At 38.0% G+C, this 21,601-nt stretch overlaps 1 protein-coding gene across 2 annotated transcripts in view; it reads right to left on the bottom strand.

Moving 5' to 3' along the window:
- Positions 1 to 21,601, bottom strand: part of LOC124545981 (protein strawberry notch) — a 265,254-nt gene that overhangs the window by 155,742 nt on the left and 87,911 nt on the right. For both annotated transcript variants that reach the window (XM_047124945.1, XM_047124946.1), the window contains one exon: positions 11,626 to 11,868. In XM_047124945.1, the coding sequence (XP_046980901.1) occupies positions 11,626 to 11,868 (243 nt within the window). The remainder of the gene's footprint in view (positions 1 to 11,625; positions 11,869 to 21,601) is intronic.

The raw sequence follows: 21,601 nt of genomic DNA on the forward strand, positions 1-21,601 counted from the left end.
ATTTCTTCTGGCTTCAACAAAATAAATAATGCAACTGGGCTACTCATGCTGAAAGCTTTCAACTTTTCTGGAAATTGTAACTGTCCCATAATGAAAAACAGTGTATAGTGAAAAGCCACACTAACAGCATGCTTCATGTATGCAAAATTTGTTACATATATTTGAAGAAATATTATCAATGTGTATATTCATATTCTGCAACTAAATCATCTCCATAGGTACCTGCGATGCTTTTTGATTGAGCATTTTGGTAACTTTCATACATTCTCTTACAAGCTCTCTGTATTCTTAGTCTGTCAAAGTATTTCTAACACTTTTCACCAAAGGCCCAATTTCACCCTACATGCTGAAATTATTTTCATTTACCCCTGAACATCATTGCTCCCTTATTATCATTCCACGGTACTGCAGGCAGACATTGCTTATTACCTGTTCCCGTACACCTGAAGAAAACGGTTCTCTCTGACGATGTTCATCGATATATAGCAGCGAATTAGATCAAAACTGTGTAGTTGTGTCATATACTCACACTCCTCCCTAATCATTGACCATCACATTCCCGCAGTTTCAATGTATCACATCCAAAGTAACAGTGACCAGACAACCGTTACTTGAGCTGAAGTTAAGAAGTATGCAACTGCCACAAAAAATACAGACTACATACAATTACATCAGAACTGTTTGGAGTCCAGTACAATTTTTCAGTATGTATAAGTTTCTCACTCGCACCAATTTGATACAAAACACATTGCTACTGACGTATCACTCAAATTTCAGAAAGCATCCTCATAAAAACTTAACTTTTCTATCTGAGGGAGTATGTCATCTTCCACTCAGCTCATTCAGTTTAGTGCGTCCAGCATATATATGAATCTACATAATATAATAAGCATACACATATCTTTAGTTTAACAATATGTAACAGCAACACTCGTTTTAAAAAAATTAAATAAAAAATAATAAGTAAGGCAACAATAATTCAACAAAGACTACAACAAAAAGATAGCTGACAACAAACTATAGCTATCTTTTTTGTCGTTAACTAACAAGAAAAAATGTTGCTAAAAAGATAAAGAAAACTAATGCTACACACCAAAGGACGATCATACTTTTTTATTCAGCAATCTTCAGTATTTTAGCTGTCTTATTTGCTTTCTTCAGTCACATTTACAGTGTTCATGGGAAACTGTTCCTTCACAGGGGTTCCAGAAATTCAGTACTTTCAGTATTCCCTCCAAAACCTCAAACCTTAAGCCAGCTGAGTCCCACATGATTGGCATTCCGAAGGCACCCCCCTGCAAGCAAAGGTTCTTCTCCAGAGATAACTGAGGGAAGTGAGCACATGATCCGGAAGCTGCGTCAGCTACTGGGCACCGCGCCGTAGTCAGCTGCTCTTGAACTAGTGGTCAGCGGTGTCAACTCTCGATCGTGGGGTTCCAGGTCCAATTTCTGGCAGGATAGGGGATTCTCTCTGCTCAGGACTCTGTCTGTGTGTGTGTGTGTGTGTGTGTGTGTGTGTGTGTGTGTGTGTGTGACTTTGTCACCATTTCATCACTGACATCAATGTGCAAGTCACCGAAGTCAGATAAAGGACACTAAACAGGCGGCCCGACTCCCCACCATGGAACTCCCAGCCAATAATGCTGTATAGATATCACACAGTCACTGTTCCTTCCATCTAAACTGAGCTGCACAAAATAAAAAAAGTCCCTTCGACCCCATACAAACTATCGCAACTGCTTCATACACTCTTTCGGTTCTCTTGATCCACATACCTAGTACCTAAAATAAATACGCTTTGAAGCCTACCAATTATGATTCAAAAACTTTGATCATATATCTAAAAAGAAAGGTGATGAAACTTACCAAACAAAAGCGCTGGCAGGTCGATAGACACACAAACAAACACAAACATACACACAAAATTCTAGCTTTCGCAACCAATGGTTGCCTCGTCAGGAAAGAGGGAAGGAGAAGGAAAGACAAAAGGATATGGGTTTTAAGGGAGAGGGTAAGGAGTCATTCCAATCCCGGGAGCGGAAAGACTTACCTTAGGGGGAAAAAAGGACAGGTATACACTCGCACACACACACATATCCATCCACACATACACGGATATGTGTGTGTGTGCGAGTGTATACCTGTCCTTTTTTCCCCCTAAGGTAAGTCTTTCCGCTCCCGGGATTGGAATGACTCCTTACCCTCTCCCTTAAAACCCATATCCTTTTGTCTTTCCTTCTCCTTCCCTCTTTCCTGACGAGGCAACCATTGGTTGCAAAAGCTAGAATTTTGTGTGTATGTTTGTGTTTGTTTGTGTGTCTATCGACCTGCCAGCACTTTTGTTTGGTAAGTTTCATCACCTTTCTTTTTAGATATATTTTTCCCACGTGGAATGTTTCCCTCTATTATATTCAAAACTTTGATCATTATCACACTAGCCAATTTCATCTCCATCCATAACTTACTCATCTCCGAGAGCCAGACCCATCAATAAATCAGAAAGCAGCTACAGAAACCCAGGTGATACTGCTCTGTAACAAACTTATCCTGGGCCACACAAAGAACAGGCATTCTTCAACACACAGCAGCTGCACTACTTACTTTGTACAGGTTAAATGATGATATTTTCGTGTCCTGGCCTCATGGTGAATAATTCCTCCAGCTTTTGTCTTCCTCACCCCCCCCCCCCCCCCCCATTCCCCCACGGGCAACATCCCTACAGAAATTTTTCACTCTTACTAACTCCAGCCTCTAAAAGACCACAACCAGGCTATGCAAATTTCATGTTTGTTTATGACGTTTGACAACCGAACAAAGTCACAGGATAACAGCCATCCCCTTCATTACACAATAAAACAGTTCAAGAATATAAATTTATTTTGAAGAACAGTAGCACGCCAAAGACATCATATTTACTTTCAATTTAATAATGTTTCACTTCCAAGAAACGATGTGTACATACGAATTTCTCAATATGTTCCACTGTGTATCCAGCAGTATTTTATTATTCCCTAGTCGCAGATAGGCACAACAAAAATTGGTAAAATTTACTGTTGCTTAAAGAAGTTTTTGATAACTATTTTGGAGTTCAGGGTACAAAATGTGTTTTAATAAATAATAAGACGTCTGTTTTAAGTTAAATGATATTTCTTGGTTTAGATAGTAAGCTACTTTTCACTCTTATACTTTTGTTAAAATGTGTTTGAAATACATTGTAACCTATATCGCTACATAATTATTAAAAAAAAAAAAAGATTGAATCTGTTGGAGTAATATATTCGCTGATTTTTGAAGTCATTTTATCCAATGAAATATGATACTCCATTGGGAGGGGGGGGAGACGACCGGCCTATAGCCCCCCCCTTGCCACCGCCCCTGTCTATCTGCAACCCAACATCTATGCTATATGGTGAGTAACAACCTATCCTTTTCATTATTTTGTCATTATTCCACCCTGGATTTTTATTGTTATTTTGGTATTATTTAAACTTTTTACCCTCACAAGTATGGTTTGCAGGCTTTTTAAAAATCAATAGTGCTCTTTGTTTATACCTTTTCACTGTTTGTAATTATCAGGAGTTAAATAAGTAAATTAATTTGATAGCATTGTCCTAGTATGTTCTAGCAAACACAATTGAATCGCAAATTGTCGAAACAAATAAGTCAAAATTTTCAGTTTTAATTTTTTTCATGGAATAGTACTTTTAAGATATAATCTATCATTTGGTGTTGAAATGAAGCACATCATGCTCCTACAAATGGTAGAAAACGTGGTGTGTGGTGCACTTCATGCTGTTTGTTCTTGAAACCAAATAAGTCACTGACTTATTTCGTTTCAGCAGATGCTGCTCATTACCAGGCAAAATCTGTTTTTCTCTAATACTACACATCTTTGATAAAATTATCCACTTCCTTTGTTGTGCCACTAACAGTCACTGTTAATGTTCACTGAGCGGCAGTTGGTTGTATTACTATGGCTCCAGAAAGGAAGAATAGTAGTGCAGATTATGATAGAAGTAAGGTAAAGACAGCTCACACCAAAGGCCTGTCTTATGGAAATTACAGAGGTGATTATGTTCCAGGGAAAGCAGTTAGAGAATCTTGCAGTTAAATATCAATCTTCCTTGGAACAACTGTAGGAAACTGTATAAACGTAAATAATATCCATATTTCCAGAAATACCAATCACATATTATTAATTTCCTTTCAGCTGCAGAATGAAATGTTATGACTCCATTGACGTAATGAAACATAATAATATTTTGGCAAAATTTCTTGATCTTACTACCAATGACGCCCAGACTTACATCTGCAGCACCTTATTGGAGCAAAGGGAGTAAAGCAGAGGCGTCCTCAGAAAACTGATACAGAATGTTGTGAAAACTGTAGGGATGCAACATTCCTTTACCATATAATGATTGGAATTGAAAGCAAAAATATTTGCAAGAAAGCTTTCCTGAATATAGGTGCAGTGACAAATTCGCACACATTTCGAATCTGTAAACTGCTACTTAAGGGAATCACGTCTGTTGAAAAACGTGGGAAAAACCCAAACAAGAAGAAGACACAACAATACCCTTGCACTCATTCATGACGATATAAAGTCTTTGTCACTTAAGAAAAAGACATGAGCACATCTTTCTAGAATTAATGGACAGCATTCCAATGGCCTACCCAGCATACCAAGTACTTATTTCCAGAATGAAGACGGCAGATATGAAGAAAGTCATTGAATACATGCCTGCTGCAAAGAGATCACTCTACGAAAAAGTGCTTTCTTGGCCAGTGGTTGACTAACGTGCACTAAATCATTATTGCTGCTAAAATAATTTAGTTTTTTCTAGTTAGTCAGACCATGCTAATGTAATATGAAGTGTTCATACAATTAAATCCTAAAAAAGCAAAAAATATGTTTGTAAATTGTTGAAACCAAATAAGCAAACTGGTGCTTTTCATTTATTAAGTCACAAAACTTTCAAATCATTAAATATCGAAATGGCGTACTCTAAGTTAATTATTTTTCTCTCAATAGAATCAGAATGAAGTCACAGTTCTGAAAAATTCCAGTAATGTAGCAATAATACATGTGGCAGTATTCAGTTTTTTGTTTATCCTGTAAAGTGTAAAAAAATGGCTTAATTTGGTTTCAACAATTGATGATTCAATTTATTATAAATACCAGCACCTGGCACCAAAGTTATCTCAGTCAGAATAATACAGTAACGTATGTTACATTGTGCTGTGGTCACAGCCTCTTTATTATGCATTTGTGTCTCAATTGGAGAGCTTTGGAAAAAGGTTTTGGCTTATAGCGGAAGTAGGAATACTGTTCAAACTGTATTGATCTACGCAAATCAATATTTCTGAAAATGATCAGCTATTAGTTTTCTTATTCGCTATTAAAATGACCAGAGGACCTCGAGAATCTCCTTGAAGACAACGACTGCCACAAATGTATACAGAAAAGATGACTATTTTAATTTCTACATTGAAGCAGTGTCCTGCAGCATATTAAAAAATGCGTAATTATTTGCTACATTAAGGAAGTGCACGAACATCAACAACTTAAACTGTTTTATTTAAACAGATGGCAGAGGCCCTTCTCAAGCCTTACCAATGCCAATTGAAGGCAGAGCAATACAAGAAATTACTCAAATCATTTAGTAGCCGACAAGTTCACTGCACAGCTTTCTAGATAATGATGCTGCCGCCAAACTTGCAGAATACATGAACGAACACAGAAGAACTGTGTACCTTTCGGATGTGCAGTACTCAATCGCAGAGCTGGTTCTGTGGCTTGACTCAATAGACCTGAGTACCTGCTACACTACACAAGGCATCTGGATCTTCCTACTCTGCATTAGTTTCCGTGAATTGCGGGCATCATAACTCACTCTCCATCTTAAAATGCCTCAACCTGTTACACTCTTGGACTCACTTCCATTTCACTAACGTCCTCTCCTCCCATTTCTTCTCTCCTTGGGGCTCATTAATATTTTATTTTTTAGTTATGCCTCGCACCTTAGTACATCATGTATTCCAACAGATGTTGAACAATGTTGGGTTCTGTCACTCTCCTACTCCATTCCTCATTATACTTTTCTCTTATGCTATCAGCATTTATGGTAGATTCACACTGTATGCTGTTGTTGTTGTTGTTGTTGTTGTGGTCTTCAGTCCTGAGACTGGTTTGATGCAGCTCTCCATGCTACTCTATCCTGTGCAAGCTTTTTCATCTCCCAGTACCTACTGCAACCTACATCCTTCTGAATCTGCTTAGTGTATTCATCTCTTGGTCTCCCTCTACGATTTTTACCCTCCACGCTGCCCTCCAATACTAAATTGGTGATCCCTTGATGCCTCAGAACATGTCCTACCAACCGATCCCTTCTTCTGGTCAAGTTGTGCCACAAACTTCTCTTCTCCCCAATCCTATTCAATACTTCCTCATTAGTTATATGATCTACCCATCTAATCTTCAGCATTCTTCTGTAGCACCACATTTCGAAAGCTTCTATTCTCTTCTTGTCCAAACTATTTATTGTCCATGCTTCACTTCCATACATGGCTACACTCCATACGAATACTTTAGAAATGACTTCCTGACACTTAAATCAATACTGGATGTTAACAAATTTCTCTTCTTCAGAAACGCTTTCCTTGCCATTGCCAGTCTACATTTTATATCCTCTCTACTTCGACCATCATCAGTTATTTTGCTCCCCAAATAGCAAAACTCCCTTACTACTTTAAGTGTCTCATTTCCTAATCTAATTCCCTCAGCATCACCCGACTTAATTAGACTACATTCCATTATCCTTGTTTTGCTTTTGTTGATGTTCATCTTATATCCTCCTTTCAAGACACTGTCCATTCCGTTCAACTGCTCTTCCAAGTCCTTTGCTGTCTCTGACAGAATTACAATGTCATCGGCGAACCTCAAAGTTTTTATTTCTTCTCCATGAATTTTAATACCTACTACGAATTTTTCTTTTGTTTCCTTTACTGCTTGCTCAATATACAGATTGAACAACATCGGGGAGAGGCTACAACCCTGTCTTACTCCCTTCCCAACCACTGCTTCCCTTTCATGTCCCTCGACTCTTATAACTGCCATCTGGTTTCTGTACAAATTGTAAATAACCTTTTGCTCCCTGTATTTTACCCCTGCCACCTTTAGAATTTGAAAGAGAGTATTCCAGTCAATATTGTCAAAAGCTTTCTCTAAGTCTACAAATGCTAGAAATGTAGGTTTGCCTTTCCTTTATCTTCTAAGATAAGTCATAGGGTCAGTATTGTCTTATGTGTTTCTACGGAATCCAAACTGATCTTCCCCGAGGTTGGCTTCTACTAGTTTTTCCATTCGTCTGTAAAGAATTCGTGTTAGTATTTTGCAGCTGTGACTTCCAATGGAATGTTGTCTACTCCGGGGGCCTTGTTTCGACTCAGGTCTTTCAGTGCTCTGTCAAACTCTTCACGCAGTATCATATCTCCCATTTCATCTTCATCTACATCCTCTTGCATTTCCATAATATTGTCCTCAAGTACATCGCCCTTGTATAGACCCTCTATATACTCCTTCCACCTTTCTGCTTTCCCTTCTTTGCTTAGAACTGGGTTTCCATCTGAGCTCTTGATATTCATACAAGTCGTTCTCTTATCTCCGAAGGTCTCTTTAATTTTCCTGTAGGCAGTGTCTATCTTACCCCTAGTGAGATAGGCCTCTACATCCTTACATTTGTCCTCTAGCCATCCCCGCTTAGCCATTCTGCACTTCCTGTCGATCTCATTTCTGAGACGTTTGTATTCCTTTTTGCCTGCTACATTTACTGCATTTTTATATTTTCTCCTTTCATAAATTAAATTCAATATTTCTTCTGTTACCCAAGGATTTCTACTAGCCCTCGTCTTTTTACCTACTTGATCCTCTGCTGCCTTCGCTACTTCATCCCTCAAAGCTACCAATTCTTCTTCTACTGTATTTCTTTCCTCCATTCCTGTCAATTGTTCCCTTATGCTCTCCCTGAAACTCTGTACAACCTGTGGTTCTTTCAGTTTATCCGGGTCCCATCTCCTTAAATTCCCACCTTTTTGCAGTTTCTTCAGTTTTAATCTACAGGTCATAACCAATAGATTGTGGTCAGAGTCCACATCTGCCCCTGGAAATGTCTTACAATTTAAAACCTGGTTCCTAAATCTCTGTCTTACCATTATATAATCTATCTGATACCTTCTAGTATCTCCAGGGTTCTTCCATGTATACAACCTTCTTTCATGATCCTTAAACCAAGTGTTAGCTATGATTATGTTGTGCTCTGTGCAAAATTCTACCAGGCGGCTTCCTCTTTCATTTCTTAGCCCCAATCCATATTCACCTACTATGTTTCCTTCTCTCCCTTTTCCTACACTCGAATTCCAGTCACCCATGACTATTAAATTTTCGTCTCCCTTCACAATCTGAATAATTTCTTTTATTTCATCATACATTTCTTCAATTTCTTCGTCATCTGCAGAGCCAGTTGGCGTATAAACTTGTACTACTGTAGTAGGTGTGGGCTTCGTATCTATCTTGGCCACAATAATGCGTTCACTATGCTGTTTGTAGTAGCTTACCCGCATTCCTATTTTCCTATTCATTATTAAACCTACTCCTGTATTACCCCTATTTGATTTTGTGTTTATAACTCTGTAGTCACCTGACCAGAAGTCTTGTTCCTCCGGCCACCGAACTTCACTAATTCCCACTATATCTAACTTCAACCTATCCATTTCCCTTTTTAAATTTTCTAACCTACCTGCCCGATTAAGGGATCTGACATTCCACGCTCCGATCCGTAGAATGCCAGTTTTCTTTCTCCTGATAATGACGTTATCTTGAGTAGTTCCTGCCCGGAGATCCGAATGGAGGACTATTTTACCTCCGGAATATTTTACCCAAGAGGACGCCATCATCCTTTAATCATATAGTAAAGCTGCATGCCCTCGGGAAAAATTACGGCTGTAGTTTCCCCTTGCTTTCAGCCGTTCGCAGTACCAGCACAGCAAGGCCGTTTTGGTTATTGTTACAAGGCCAGATCAGTCAATCATCCAGACTGTTGCCCTTGCAACTACTGAAAAGGCTGCTGCCCCTCTTCAGGAACCACACATTTGTCTGGCCTCTCAACAGATACCCCTCCATTGTGGTTGCACCTACGGTACGGTGATCTGTATCGCTGAGGCACGCAAGCCTCCCCACCAACGGCAAGGTCCATGGTTCATGGGGGGGACTGTATGCAACTAAAGCAAAAGGAGAAGAATACAACAAAGTGTAAATCTCAGTAGAGCGGAAAAGGAAACATAAATTTTTATGAACAGCCCTTCCAACACTGAGGGAAAACCATGGTTCACGTTGCTTTGCAAAAATCAAGTACTTAAATACTAAAACTCGTAAACAAGAAACTGTAGCAGATGGAAGGCTCCTACACTAGCCATGTAGAAAGAGTACTAAGTAAAATTCTTCAACTAACTGCACTCTGATTTATGGTTACAATTTATTATAATTTTTATATTCTTTTTTTACTGGGAAAAGGGAGTGGATAAGAACAATGGTGGCGACAGCACTTGCACAGATATGTTACTTCTTGTGCCATACACATTCTCTTTCCTGATAGTTTAAGGATTCTCTATTCAAAAATTTTTGGAGCTTTTTTACACCTTCGAGCACAGGTGATAGAAATCTGTAAAGACCACACCAAAGCAGCCTGCACGGTATACTAAATCAGCCAGACAACTCTCCTCTTTCTTGATTATAAGTTAAAAACTGAGCTTTAAATTCTGTACTTCATTCAAAGGCACGTCAAATATTTCTCTACTCTATTTTATTTCTGACTTTTAGGCAAGTCATTACACAAAACATTTGACATTTTTTCTATTCTTTTTATTTTTTACTCTCGTGTTTTGTTCAGAAAGCTAGAAGTACAATATATTACAACAATAATCAGTATTCTATTATTATTACAACTATATATATTAGAAAAGCAAGTGAGATGTCCTAGAGGATATTTATTTGCTAGATTTTTCTTAAAAACTCCAATTACTTTCAATCAAATAAACCCCTTTTTTTTCGGAATTAGATCCACACTGTTCGAAGTGATACCCCGTTTGTCCATTTCCCAATCTTCTTTTGACTATGAAATTTCAGACAAAAATGCATTGTGTAATTTATGGAGAACCTTTGTCTTGCAATATAAGTTATAATTAGCAACAATATGATTAACTGAAACTTCCTGGCAGATTAAAACGGTGTGTCGGACTAAGACTCGAACCTGGGACTTCCGCCTTTTGCGGACAAGGGCTCTACTGTCTGAGCTACCCGAGCACAACTCACGCACCGTCCTCACAGCTTTACTTCTGCAAATACTTCGTCTTCTGTGAAGTGTGGAATGTAGGAGATGAGGTACTGGCAGAAGTAAAGCTGTGAGGACGAGGTGTGAGTCGTGCTTGGGTAGCTCAGCGGTAGAGCACTTGCCCGTGAAAGGCAAAGGTCCCGAGTTCGAGTCTCGGTCCGGCACACAGTTTTAATCTGCCAGAAAGTTTAATATCAACACTGCAGAGTGAAAATCTCATTCTGGAAACATCTGGCTAAGCCATGTCTCCACAATATCCTTTCTTTCAAGATTGCTAGTTCTGCAAGGTTCGCAGGATAGGAGCTGTGTAGTTTGGAAGGTAGGAGACAAGGTACTGGCAGAAGTAAAGCTGTAAGGATGGGGTGTGAGTCATGTTTGGGTAGCTCAGATGATAGAGCACTTGCCCGCAAAAGGCAAAGGTCCCGAGTTCAAGTCTCGGTCCGACACACAGTTTTAATCTGCCAGGAAGTTTCATATCAGTGCACACTCCACTGCAGAGTGAAAATCTAATTCTGGAATATGACTAACTGTTTAAAATATAACAGTAACTACTTAATCCATTGGTGCCCATTAGGCTTTATTTTTACATCAAGTGATAAGAATGAATATTCAAATATTTTAACATACTCAAACTAATGACAAGAGAAAATTTGTATTACAATTTTGCACTAACCCAGGAACAATGCCAGTAGATGAAAAGTATCTTCTGTTACTGAATAGTATACTGGGAACAAGAAAAGCAACTGATCCAGGTATGAAAGCAGTTGAAGTGCAAATGACAAGCCTGTCTCTGTTAACAGAACAACTTTGGTATCCAACCTGAGAATAGGATGCTTTATGCATGTCAGTATTTCCAAATTATTAAAATGTTTGCTTTAAAAGCCCAAAATGTTATTGGTTTAAAGGAGAGTGTCCACACCCCACACAAAACTTTGTATTGGCATTGGAGTGTCAATAACATAGGCAATGACAAATATTAAAAATCTATGTCATCAATAACAATAATATTAATGTTAAAGTAAAAGAAGCAGTCTAGAACTTGGTGGGAAATTGTAACATAAATGAACTGTATTTCTGTTGTGATCATTCTAATACACATTGAATACATTACAAGAAATGTTCATAAAGCATGCAACAAATTCCTTTGTCTACTGAAATATTCTTTTCATTCAATTAGTATATTGAGTATGTGCATTTGTTTAGCCTTCTGTGAGGCAAAAAGCAGATAGTAGAGACATACCGTAAGGCCAGTCTTGGTTGGTTTCGAGGAACCAACAGGACACAAATTCTTGGCACGATGGCACTCATCGAACACCACTGGCCCATCAAAGTCATCGCCACACCATTGCAACAACTGCTTCAATCTAGTTTTATATTTTCCACCAGACTGAGATGATTCACCTATAAGTGCTGAATATGTTGAGAAGATGACTCCCTTCTTCACATTTCCATTCACCGCAGATGAAATCTTTGCATACTTGAACTGTAAGAAAATAGACATTATTAATACACAATAAAATTTAACAATTTTTAAAATTATATTTCCAGATTTGTCTTCTAGTTTAGAGCTCATCCACAGATCTTTTTTACACGTATAACTTTAACTCAAACAGCACAGACAAAGAAAGTGACTAAATAAAACTTTTGTGTACACAGCAAAGATAAAGTCGAAGTTACGCCACTTACATCATGTCAGGATACAACTGATCTTAATCCTACCACACACATCTATATCTATACTCTGTAAACCACTGTGAAGTGCATGGCAGAGTGTATGTCATCCCATTGCACCAGCTTTTAGGGCTTCTTCCTGTTCCATTCACATGTATGGAGCAGGGAAGAAAGATTATTTCAATGCCTCTGTGGATGCTGTAATTAATCTCATCCTTGCAATATCTATGGAGTGATATTTAGGGGTTTGTAAGTATATTTGTAGGGTACTAAAGCCAGTTCTTGAAACTTTGTTTGTAGACTTTCTTAAGACAGTTTACGTCAATCTTCAACAGCCTGCCAGCTCAGTTTCTTCACCATCCCTGTGATACTCCCCCAAAGGTCAAACATGCCTGTGACCATTTGTGCTGCCCTACTCTGTAAACGTTAAAGATCCGCTGTTAGTCCTACATATTTGAGCAATATTCTAGAATGGTCACATGAGTGATCTGTAAGCAATCACCTTCGCAGACCTATTGCACCTGCCCAATATTCTACTAATAAACCAAAGTCTACCACCTGCTTTACGCACGACTGGGCCTATGTGATCTTTCCAGTTCATATACCTACAAAGCGTTACACCCAGGTATTTGTATGAGTTGGCTAATTCCAACAGTGACTCATTGAGATTTTAGTCATAAGATACTATGTTTTTTTTTTCATTTTGTTAAGGGCACTATTTTACGTCTCTGAACATTTAAAGCAAGCTTCCAATCTTTGAACCACTTTAAAATCTTATCAAGATCTGACTAAATATTTATGCAGCTCCTATAAGATAGTACTTCATTATAGTTAACTGCTTCATCTGCATAAAGTCTGAGGTGACTATTAATAATGTCTGCAAGGTCACTGATATACAATACAGACAGCAAGGGTTCCAACACACTTCCCTGGGTCACACCTAAAGTTACTTCTACATCTGATGGTGACTCTCCATCCAAGATAACATGCTCCATCCTCCCTAGCAAAAAGTCCTCAGTTCAGTCACAAATTTTATCTAATACACCATGCAACTGTACTTTTGATGATAAGTGGAGGTGCAGTACTAACTCAAATGCTTCTCAAAAAACAAGAACTACTGCATCTACCTGAATGCCTTGATACACGGCTTTCAGGAGGTCATGTGAGGAAAGTGCAAGCTGGGTTTCACATGACCAGTAATTTCAGAATCTGTGCTGGCTGGTATGGGAGGAAGTCAATTTGTTCAAGATACCTCATTATATTTGAGCTCAGAACATGTTCTACGATTCCACAGCAAATCAATGTCAAGGATACCGAACAGTACTTTTGTAGCTTGCTTCTGCTACCAGTCTTGTGACCTGTGCTTTCTTCCATCTACTGGGCATGGTTTTTTTGTTCAAGTTATCTATGACAGATTACATTTAACTGAGGGGCTAACTCATCTGCAAATTGGGGATAGAATCTGACATGGATTCGACCAGACCCTAGGGCTTTGTTAAATTTTATCAATTTCAGCTGTTTCTAAACACTACTGACACTAATATCTGTTTCATTCATCTCTTCAGTGGTCATCATCATCATCAAGATTTCCTTCCAGCGAGCCGGGTAGGAACTTTGTGAATGATATGCCTCCATTGGTTTCTGTCCTGGTATAGCTTTCCCTCTCCACTACATCCCATGTTACTCCTCTCCTCTTGAGATCTTCCTTAACCTGACGTGTCCATCTCTTTCTAGGCCACCCAATTGGTCTTCTTCCTAGTACCTCAATCTCCAAATACTGGCGTGGAGTTCGAGTCAGGTGCGTTCGCTTCACATGACCGAACCACCTCAATTTCGAAGCACTCATTCTCTCCTCTGTAGTCAATGTCATCTGCAGGTCTCTCCTTATATAATCATTCCTGACTCTGTCTCTCCTAGTTTTTTGTAGAGCTGACCGAAGGAACTTCATTTCACATGCTTGTATTTGACTCTCTTCTCTCTTATTTATGACACAGGCCCCTAGATTATACATCATGACTGGCAGGAGATAAGTTTTATACAGGGTTTGTTTGGCTCTTTGAGGGACTTCCTTGTCCCAGATTAGATTTCATACTTGGTGGAAGAGGCTAGATCCTTTTGTTATTCTGTTTAAGACTTCTAGTTTGGAACTTCCATCAAGTGATATGATGCTACCCAGATAATTGAAGCTTTTCACACATTCAACCTTCTCCCCCTCCAGTATGATGTGACAAGGTGTGGGTGTCCTGCTCATCTTCATTGCCACTGTCTTGTACCAACTCACAGTTAACTTGAATTTTTTAAATTTTGTGTTCCAGTAGTCCAGTCTCCTCTGAACTTCCATTTCTGTCTCTCCCCAAATGGTGATGTCATCAGCAAAAACGAAAGTGTTGAAATCTTCATTTTCTTCTTCCTTGATTTTTTTCATGATTGTGTCCATAAATGTAATAAAGAGTAAAGGGGAGAGCAAACTGCCTTGCTGAACACCTCTCTTTGTCTTAAACCATTTTGATCTGCCACTTCCTACTTGTACACTGCACTCACAACCATCATACAGCATCTGGACTTTTTTAATTAATGAATCAGGAACATTATGTTTTCTCAAGCATTCCCATATTTTATTCCTTGGTACACTGTCACATGCTTTTTCCAAATCCATGAATACTATTATCAAGTCCTTTCCTTTTTCCCACAATTTCTCCAATTAACTGATGGAGGGAGAAAATGAGGTCTATTGTTCCCCTATTACTTCTGAACCCATGCTGTTGTCCCTCTAATTGGTGTTCTAGAATTTTCCACAATCTTTTTTCTATGACCTTATCCATTATCTTAAAGGCAGTGTGATAACAGTGTAATTCCTCAGTAGTTGGTGCATTTCTTTCTACTACCTTTCTTGAACAATGATTCCTTTTTTCCATTCATCTGGCACTTTGTTTTCTTTCCATATCACCCCCAGCACCCGGTGTAAACACTGTATTCCATGGATTCCTGCTGCTTTACTCATATCCGCTGTCAGCTCATCTACTTCAGCCGCCTTCCCTCTTTTCATCTGCTTCAGGGAATTCTCAGTCTCTAACCAAGAGATTGGATCCTGCTCTTCCTCTAATTCAATGATTTCAGTGTCACTTTCTTGTGCACCTTCTCCATTCAGTAAGATTTCAAAATAATTCTTCAACTATTCTCCGATACCTTCCATGTCCCTGATAATATCCCCATCCTCTGTTTCAATCGCTTTTATGTCTTCTCTATCAGATCTTTTACTTTTCGATAACCCATATAGCAGTTTTTGGTTCCCTTTGCCATCCAGCTCTAGTTTCTGGGTGAATATTTCCCAACTCTTCTCATTTCCTTCTTTCACAATTCTCTTTGCTTGGAGTTTCTTTTGTTGGTATTCCTTCTCCAATGTTTTCACCCTGTGTTCATCTTTTGGTACCAGCCCTTCTTCAGTGGTATGAGAATTAATCTGTGATAAAACTCATGGGTTGTTCTTTTTAAAAGAACATTTGAAAACAGAGTTAAGCATTTCTGCTTTTGCTTTGCTACGTTCAGTTTCTTTCTGTCTCTCTATTTCCTGTCCTATGCTTTTATTCCTGCTAAGCGGTATCTCTGTTTCTTTAGAAGTTTCATCGCAGAGACAGTATACCATGGAGGACCTCTCCTGTCATGAAATGTTCTGAAGGTGCATACCAATCCAGTGCATGGTCAACTATTCATTGAACTCTACGATGGTCACACCATGGCATACAAACTCAACTCCAAATTTTTGTTTTCCGAGTGTCCAATGACTGATTATTGCATCTGGTTTTCACAGATTCTAGCATACAACCTTCATCATATATGGAATGTGGATGACCTCATTTGAAACCAGATATTGCCATTGTGTGCTTAGAACAACACAGTCAATTTCAATGCAGCCTCTGTGGTACAATTCCCATCATGCACCTAGCCACGTATTTGTTCAATTTCATATGCTTATGATTTGTTACACATATTTTCAATATTTATTCTTACTTACATTTTAATTTGTTATTTTGTGGGTATATTTTTTCGAGGAAAAGTATACTGTTAGGAATCATAAAGAAATACTACGAATACTAACAGAAATTTCAGAAGCTGAGTTGAAAAGCAATGAATCTGATGATGATTTTGATATGGGAGAGGAAATTATTGAAGCTGACAAAAGTGAAACAGTCGCAAATGGGATGTGACAGTCAGGAAGCTGCTGCACACGATGATACAGCAGTAACTATTCATTTTATATTGAAGAAGACAAGGGAACTTTTAGATTAGTCGGCCCCTAACTGCAGGAAAAGCAAGTGCTTAAACAGCTTGTATATGTAGACAACGTAAAAAAAATTCCAGCATTTTTTCCAATTAAAAATACACTTCTTCTTGGGCGAAAATACACATTTTCTTGGTTGAAAATACACTTTCTCCATGTTATGTGACAGCATACTTTCCCTTGGAACTTTAAAACTTATCAATCCTTTGAAAGACACTGGTCTAGAACACTCTGGCACTTTAGAAAACGAAACCCAGGAAAAAAATAATGTTTTGGTAACAATACATGTGCTGTGTATTTCTGAATTAAGAAAGTATAAGTACAAATTTTACCAAACACAGCATGTTAGTTTCCAAAGCACTGGAATCAAGATTGTGATGCCTTTTTCTCAGCCACTAATAGCTCACGTCACTATCTTGTCAGAACATGACGACAGACATCGAGAGCATAGGACAAGTGATGTAGTCAGCCAATAGCAAAATCACTGTTAAATAGTGGAAAGACACAAATAGAAAAAGTTTAAATGAAAAGCTAAGCTTTCACATATAATATTGGTCTTCTTTTGAATGTGTTATTCTTTAAGATCTATCAAACATAAATGTGCCAGTAAAATTTTAAATGATGACATAAATGTCTGGTCTGGTCCTCAAAGTGTTAAGTTTTGAATGAGAGTAAAATGTCCTGTGATTGAAGAAAACCATAGAACATTCTCACACATAACATCATTAATCATGTGTAAAAGGAAATTATTTTTGAAAGTAATGCTTCTCCAACCATTATTCACAATATTTTCCCATGACCCGTTAAAAATATGTTGGTTTGAGCAGTTGCCAGAGAGAGCCAAAGACAGGTGTTACTGTGGATGCAAAGCTATGATGATGTAGGAAGCCTCTACTAGGTGTCTGCTCTGCTCGTACACCTTTCGTTGGATTTTTGTTTGGAATTTCACGCGAAGTGGGGCATCATACGACCATGTGCAGCATGTTGTTTGGAGGGGACACAAGGAATTACTTCACTTAGTGTGATTTTTTTATCATACCCTATCCACATAAGTAATGCAAAATTAAAAAGCAGTCCTTGGCACAATATTCATTTCAAAACTTGAGTCTACAGCTCAAAGTACTCTAATATTTTGCTGTGTCTTAACTTTACAATATATAATTCTTTTCTTTCTTTTTTTTCCTGCAATACCTAACATTCCCAATCAAGTGTACATCCATACCGCACTGTAAAAAAGCTAGTAAGAAGTGATAAAAATGTCTGCAAAAATAAAAACACAGTTGTTTTATACACCATAAGTATGAACAGTAAGTGTTCCCTGACTATTTCAAATTGTATAAAAATTAACAAAGTTACTTCTGACACCAAGAAACTGTATAACTGGCAGTTTATATTCTACTCCTGGAGTAAATATAAAGCCTTGTGGGGGGTTACAATGACAAGACATGGTATGCTGCCAGTCTATAATTTACTGAAGAATGGTGTTCTGTAAATTTAAGATGTAAAAACACAAATTAAGAAATATTGTCGAGCCCAGAGGAGGTACCAGCCAAGTGTTGACAAACATGTCTTGTGCTCAAAAAACATTGTGATTCACAGATGGCAGATATATAAAATTCTGCTAAAGCTTTTAATTGTGGTTTTTGATAAACCAGTTTTCTTGGAGTACTATTGCTGTATTATCCGATGTTTGGTTCTTTATTATGGCATAATGCCATACGTGCCAGAAGATGAAAACATGCAATTGAAGCTCAGGGAACATTTGAAACTAGCTAATAGTGTGAAATGAAACACTTTGGTAAGTTTCAAATGAATTGACTGTCTCTGCAGAAAAGATTAATGAAAGCCAAATTTCTTCAGCATACCAACAAAAGTCATGGCATTGTTCTGCAAAGCAATTAAAGCTTAACTGCCAATAACCTGGAAATAAAATAAAATCAGAAAACTGAAACTAACAACATATTTTAGTCTTCCATAATTATGTGAATGTATTTTAATTCATTTGATAGCTCCCTGCCACAGACATCTGTTTTATTTTCACCTGACATGAAAGCTGTAAACAAAGAAGGGAACAGCAAAATCATGAAACAAGCGCAGGTCACACGGAGACTACTCCCCAGTACAACTCTGACCACTCAGCACATGTGCGAATCTGGCAGCTTGGGCGCACCAGAAAAATTTTTCCGGGTGGCATTTGGCTGCTTGCAGCTACTGCTTATATATCTAAAAGCTAGACTTCAAGCAATGAAAAGCAGGAGAAGGTGCTGCTCATACACGACTTCAGTTTTGCACATGCACGTGAACCTGTTGGTAACAGATCAAACAAAACTTATGTAAACAGTTGTGACATCACATTCATCAAAAGCAGTTTGTTGTTACAAAGTACTGCACTGCCTACGTCATAAGGCCTCAGACACATTTTGCTGTCAGCAGACACTTGTTTGTACACTGTGTTTTGTTGCTGTAAACAACACATTTTCTTTGCAAATTAAGTTTTATATAGGTGTTTTTCTCTCATTTGTTTTATTACTGCAGTACTATGCTGAAGTAGTATGCTAAAGTAAAAGTCTTTGATACAGTATCAGTTATTACCAGTCAAAATTATAAAAATATAACTCAAACGTAAAACAACAAAAAAATACATGGAATTCTAAAAAGTTCCCAGGTTCTTCTCAGTGTTCTGCTGGATGATAAAAATTAGTAATTTTCCCCGGATTTCCCGGTTGTCCTGGGGCATACACACAACGTAAAAACATTATCAAAATTTTAACTGGACCAAAAGGGACTGCCAAAACTGCAATTACACATTTTAGTTTTACCTCCTGATTTCAACAACGTGCTTAAAAAGTTGAAGAACATTGTGAACTCTATTAAGGATAAAATGTTGCAAACTCAAATGTTTGGAATCATCTGTGAAGGCTTGGGTTCACTACATCAAAATCACCTTTTTCACACAGATGTCGAGGCGTGCTGCTGGTGGCATGCTTAAAATGGAATTTAGTTTGCAAAAGATTGATGTGCTCTAGACGAAGAGAAAAGAAGAATATCCACAGCAAGGGAAGCTTTGAAATTATTAATGACATTTGCCACTTCTTACCTACGTGAATTAGAGTTCTTTTCAACAGTGAACATAAAAATTACAAAGAGAAATAAGTTTCAATTACAAAGTGACGTGGTTATTTGTATCTCAAAAATATAGCCACAATTTGACAAATTATTAATAAATAAACAGGCACACCCTTCTCACTAAAACTGTTGTATTTCCATGGCACTGTAGGACCTCCAACCCTTCTTCCTTTTATATGGCTAAGTGCAACCTGTGACAGATATTGCTGGTGTCACCCTATGAGTAGAAAGTGCTAAAAACAATAAAATTCTTATAAGTACCAAGCACGTTTCTAAATAATACAAATGAGACACATCAGTGATTCATCAAACTGCAGTTGTGCTGATAAAGTGCTGCGTATAATCACTGAACCATACCATTACTGTTATTAACTTTACTCTTCGTGGTATGACTTACGCTCTGCTGTATAGAAATAATGTGAGATAACAGAAAACGCAGAATAATAAATAGCAAAATGTTTACATCAGTATTGTTATCAAGATAAAAGAAGTACAGTCAAACCTCGCTTCACAAGCACCTCCTATAAAGATCGATTCACATTACGAGCATGTAATTTTGTAAAAGGCAATGTTTTGCATAATTAGTCTGTTCAGTGGCTTTTTTTGTCTTCGGTAAGCATTTCAAAAAACACCTGATGACCTAGATAGAGCTCTTCAGCTGCTATAGTTAGGCAATAAGTCATTTGCTGTTTTACGACATTCTGCACTGTTCATTAGAGGCATCAAAAAATGGCATTGCCGCTAACAATGCAGTATTCAGCTGTACTGTTGGTGACACTCCTCAAGTTGCAATTATTCTCTCCGGTACCTCCACTCTGGCCTTCTTGATGATGCTGCAAATTCTCTGTGAGACCGTTGCAAGCACTCGTAACTTTGAAGAATCATGTAAATTCATGGCCTCGAAATACCTACTTAGGAATTCCATTTTAGGTTTGTTGTTGTTAACCAATACACATTCAATAGAGCTGCCCATTAACCAATACATAGAGAGATGTTTCACTCAACTAGCCGTTCTCTGTATTAGCACCCATTTTGAAGAGTTACGACAAACATCTTTTGACAATTTTCTGGTAAAAAAGTTATGTACAGTATTACACAATAATTTAGTATTTTATAAATTGTTTTAGTTTTTTTTTGGGAATGCAATGCAGTATCCTATTTTTATGTCAATTCCTACAGAAAAATGTTTCGCACGAGTGTTTTGCGTTGCAGGTAAGACTCAGAAGCGAATCATGCTCGTTAAGTGAGATCACACTGTACAGCCAGTTTGTGAAGAAGTAGACCTGTATTCGAATTTCTGAGAGTTACTTACTGCATCCTGTTCATTTAGTTATTGATCTGTTCCTGCAAACAAGTTTCAGGTTTTGCAGTTATCCATTGGTAACACTGTGTATTTATTAAAACAAGGAATTATGTAATTCTAATAAAAATAAATTTCACTTTTCTTAGGTCTATAGTTTTTGTACTACGGAACCCCTTCCAATCAGACATGCAATGGGCTGGATGTTCCATTTACTTTCACAGAGTTTCAAAAATAGACATTTCTTTTTAACTAACTGTGAAAAAGACGAGGGCTAGTAGAAACCCTTGGGTAACAGAAGAAATATTGAATTTAATTGATGAAAGGCGAAAATATAAAAATGTAGTAAATGAAGCAGGCAAAAAAGAATACAAACGTCTCAAAAATGAGATCGACAGGAAGTGCAAAATGGCTAAGCAGGGATGGCTAGATGGCAAATGTAAGGATGTAGAGGCTTATCTCACTAGGGGTAAGATAGATACTGCCTACAGGAAAATTAAATAGACCTTTGGAGAAAGGAGAACCACTTGCATGAATATCAAGAGATTTGATGGAAACCCAGTTCTAAGCAAAGAAGGGAAAGCAGAAAGGTGGAAGGAGTATATAGAGGGTCTATACAAGGGTGATGCACTTGAGGACAATATTATGGAAACAGAAAAGGATGTAGGTGAAGATGAAATGGGAGATACGATATTGCGTGAAGAGTTTGACAGAGCACTGAAAGACCTGAGTCGAAACAAGGCCCCCCTGAGTAGACAACATTCCATTAGACCTACTGACAGCCTTGGGAGAGCCAGTCCTGACAAAACTCTACCATCTGGTCAGCAAGATGTATGAGAC

Source organism: Schistocerca americana, chromosome 8 (assembly GCF_021461395.2).
Source record: "Schistocerca americana isolate TAMUIC-IGC-003095 chromosome 8, iqSchAmer2.1, whole genome shotgun sequence".
In the NCBI taxonomy this organism is placed as follows: Eukaryota; Metazoa; Arthropoda; class Insecta; order Orthoptera; family Acrididae; genus Schistocerca; species Schistocerca americana.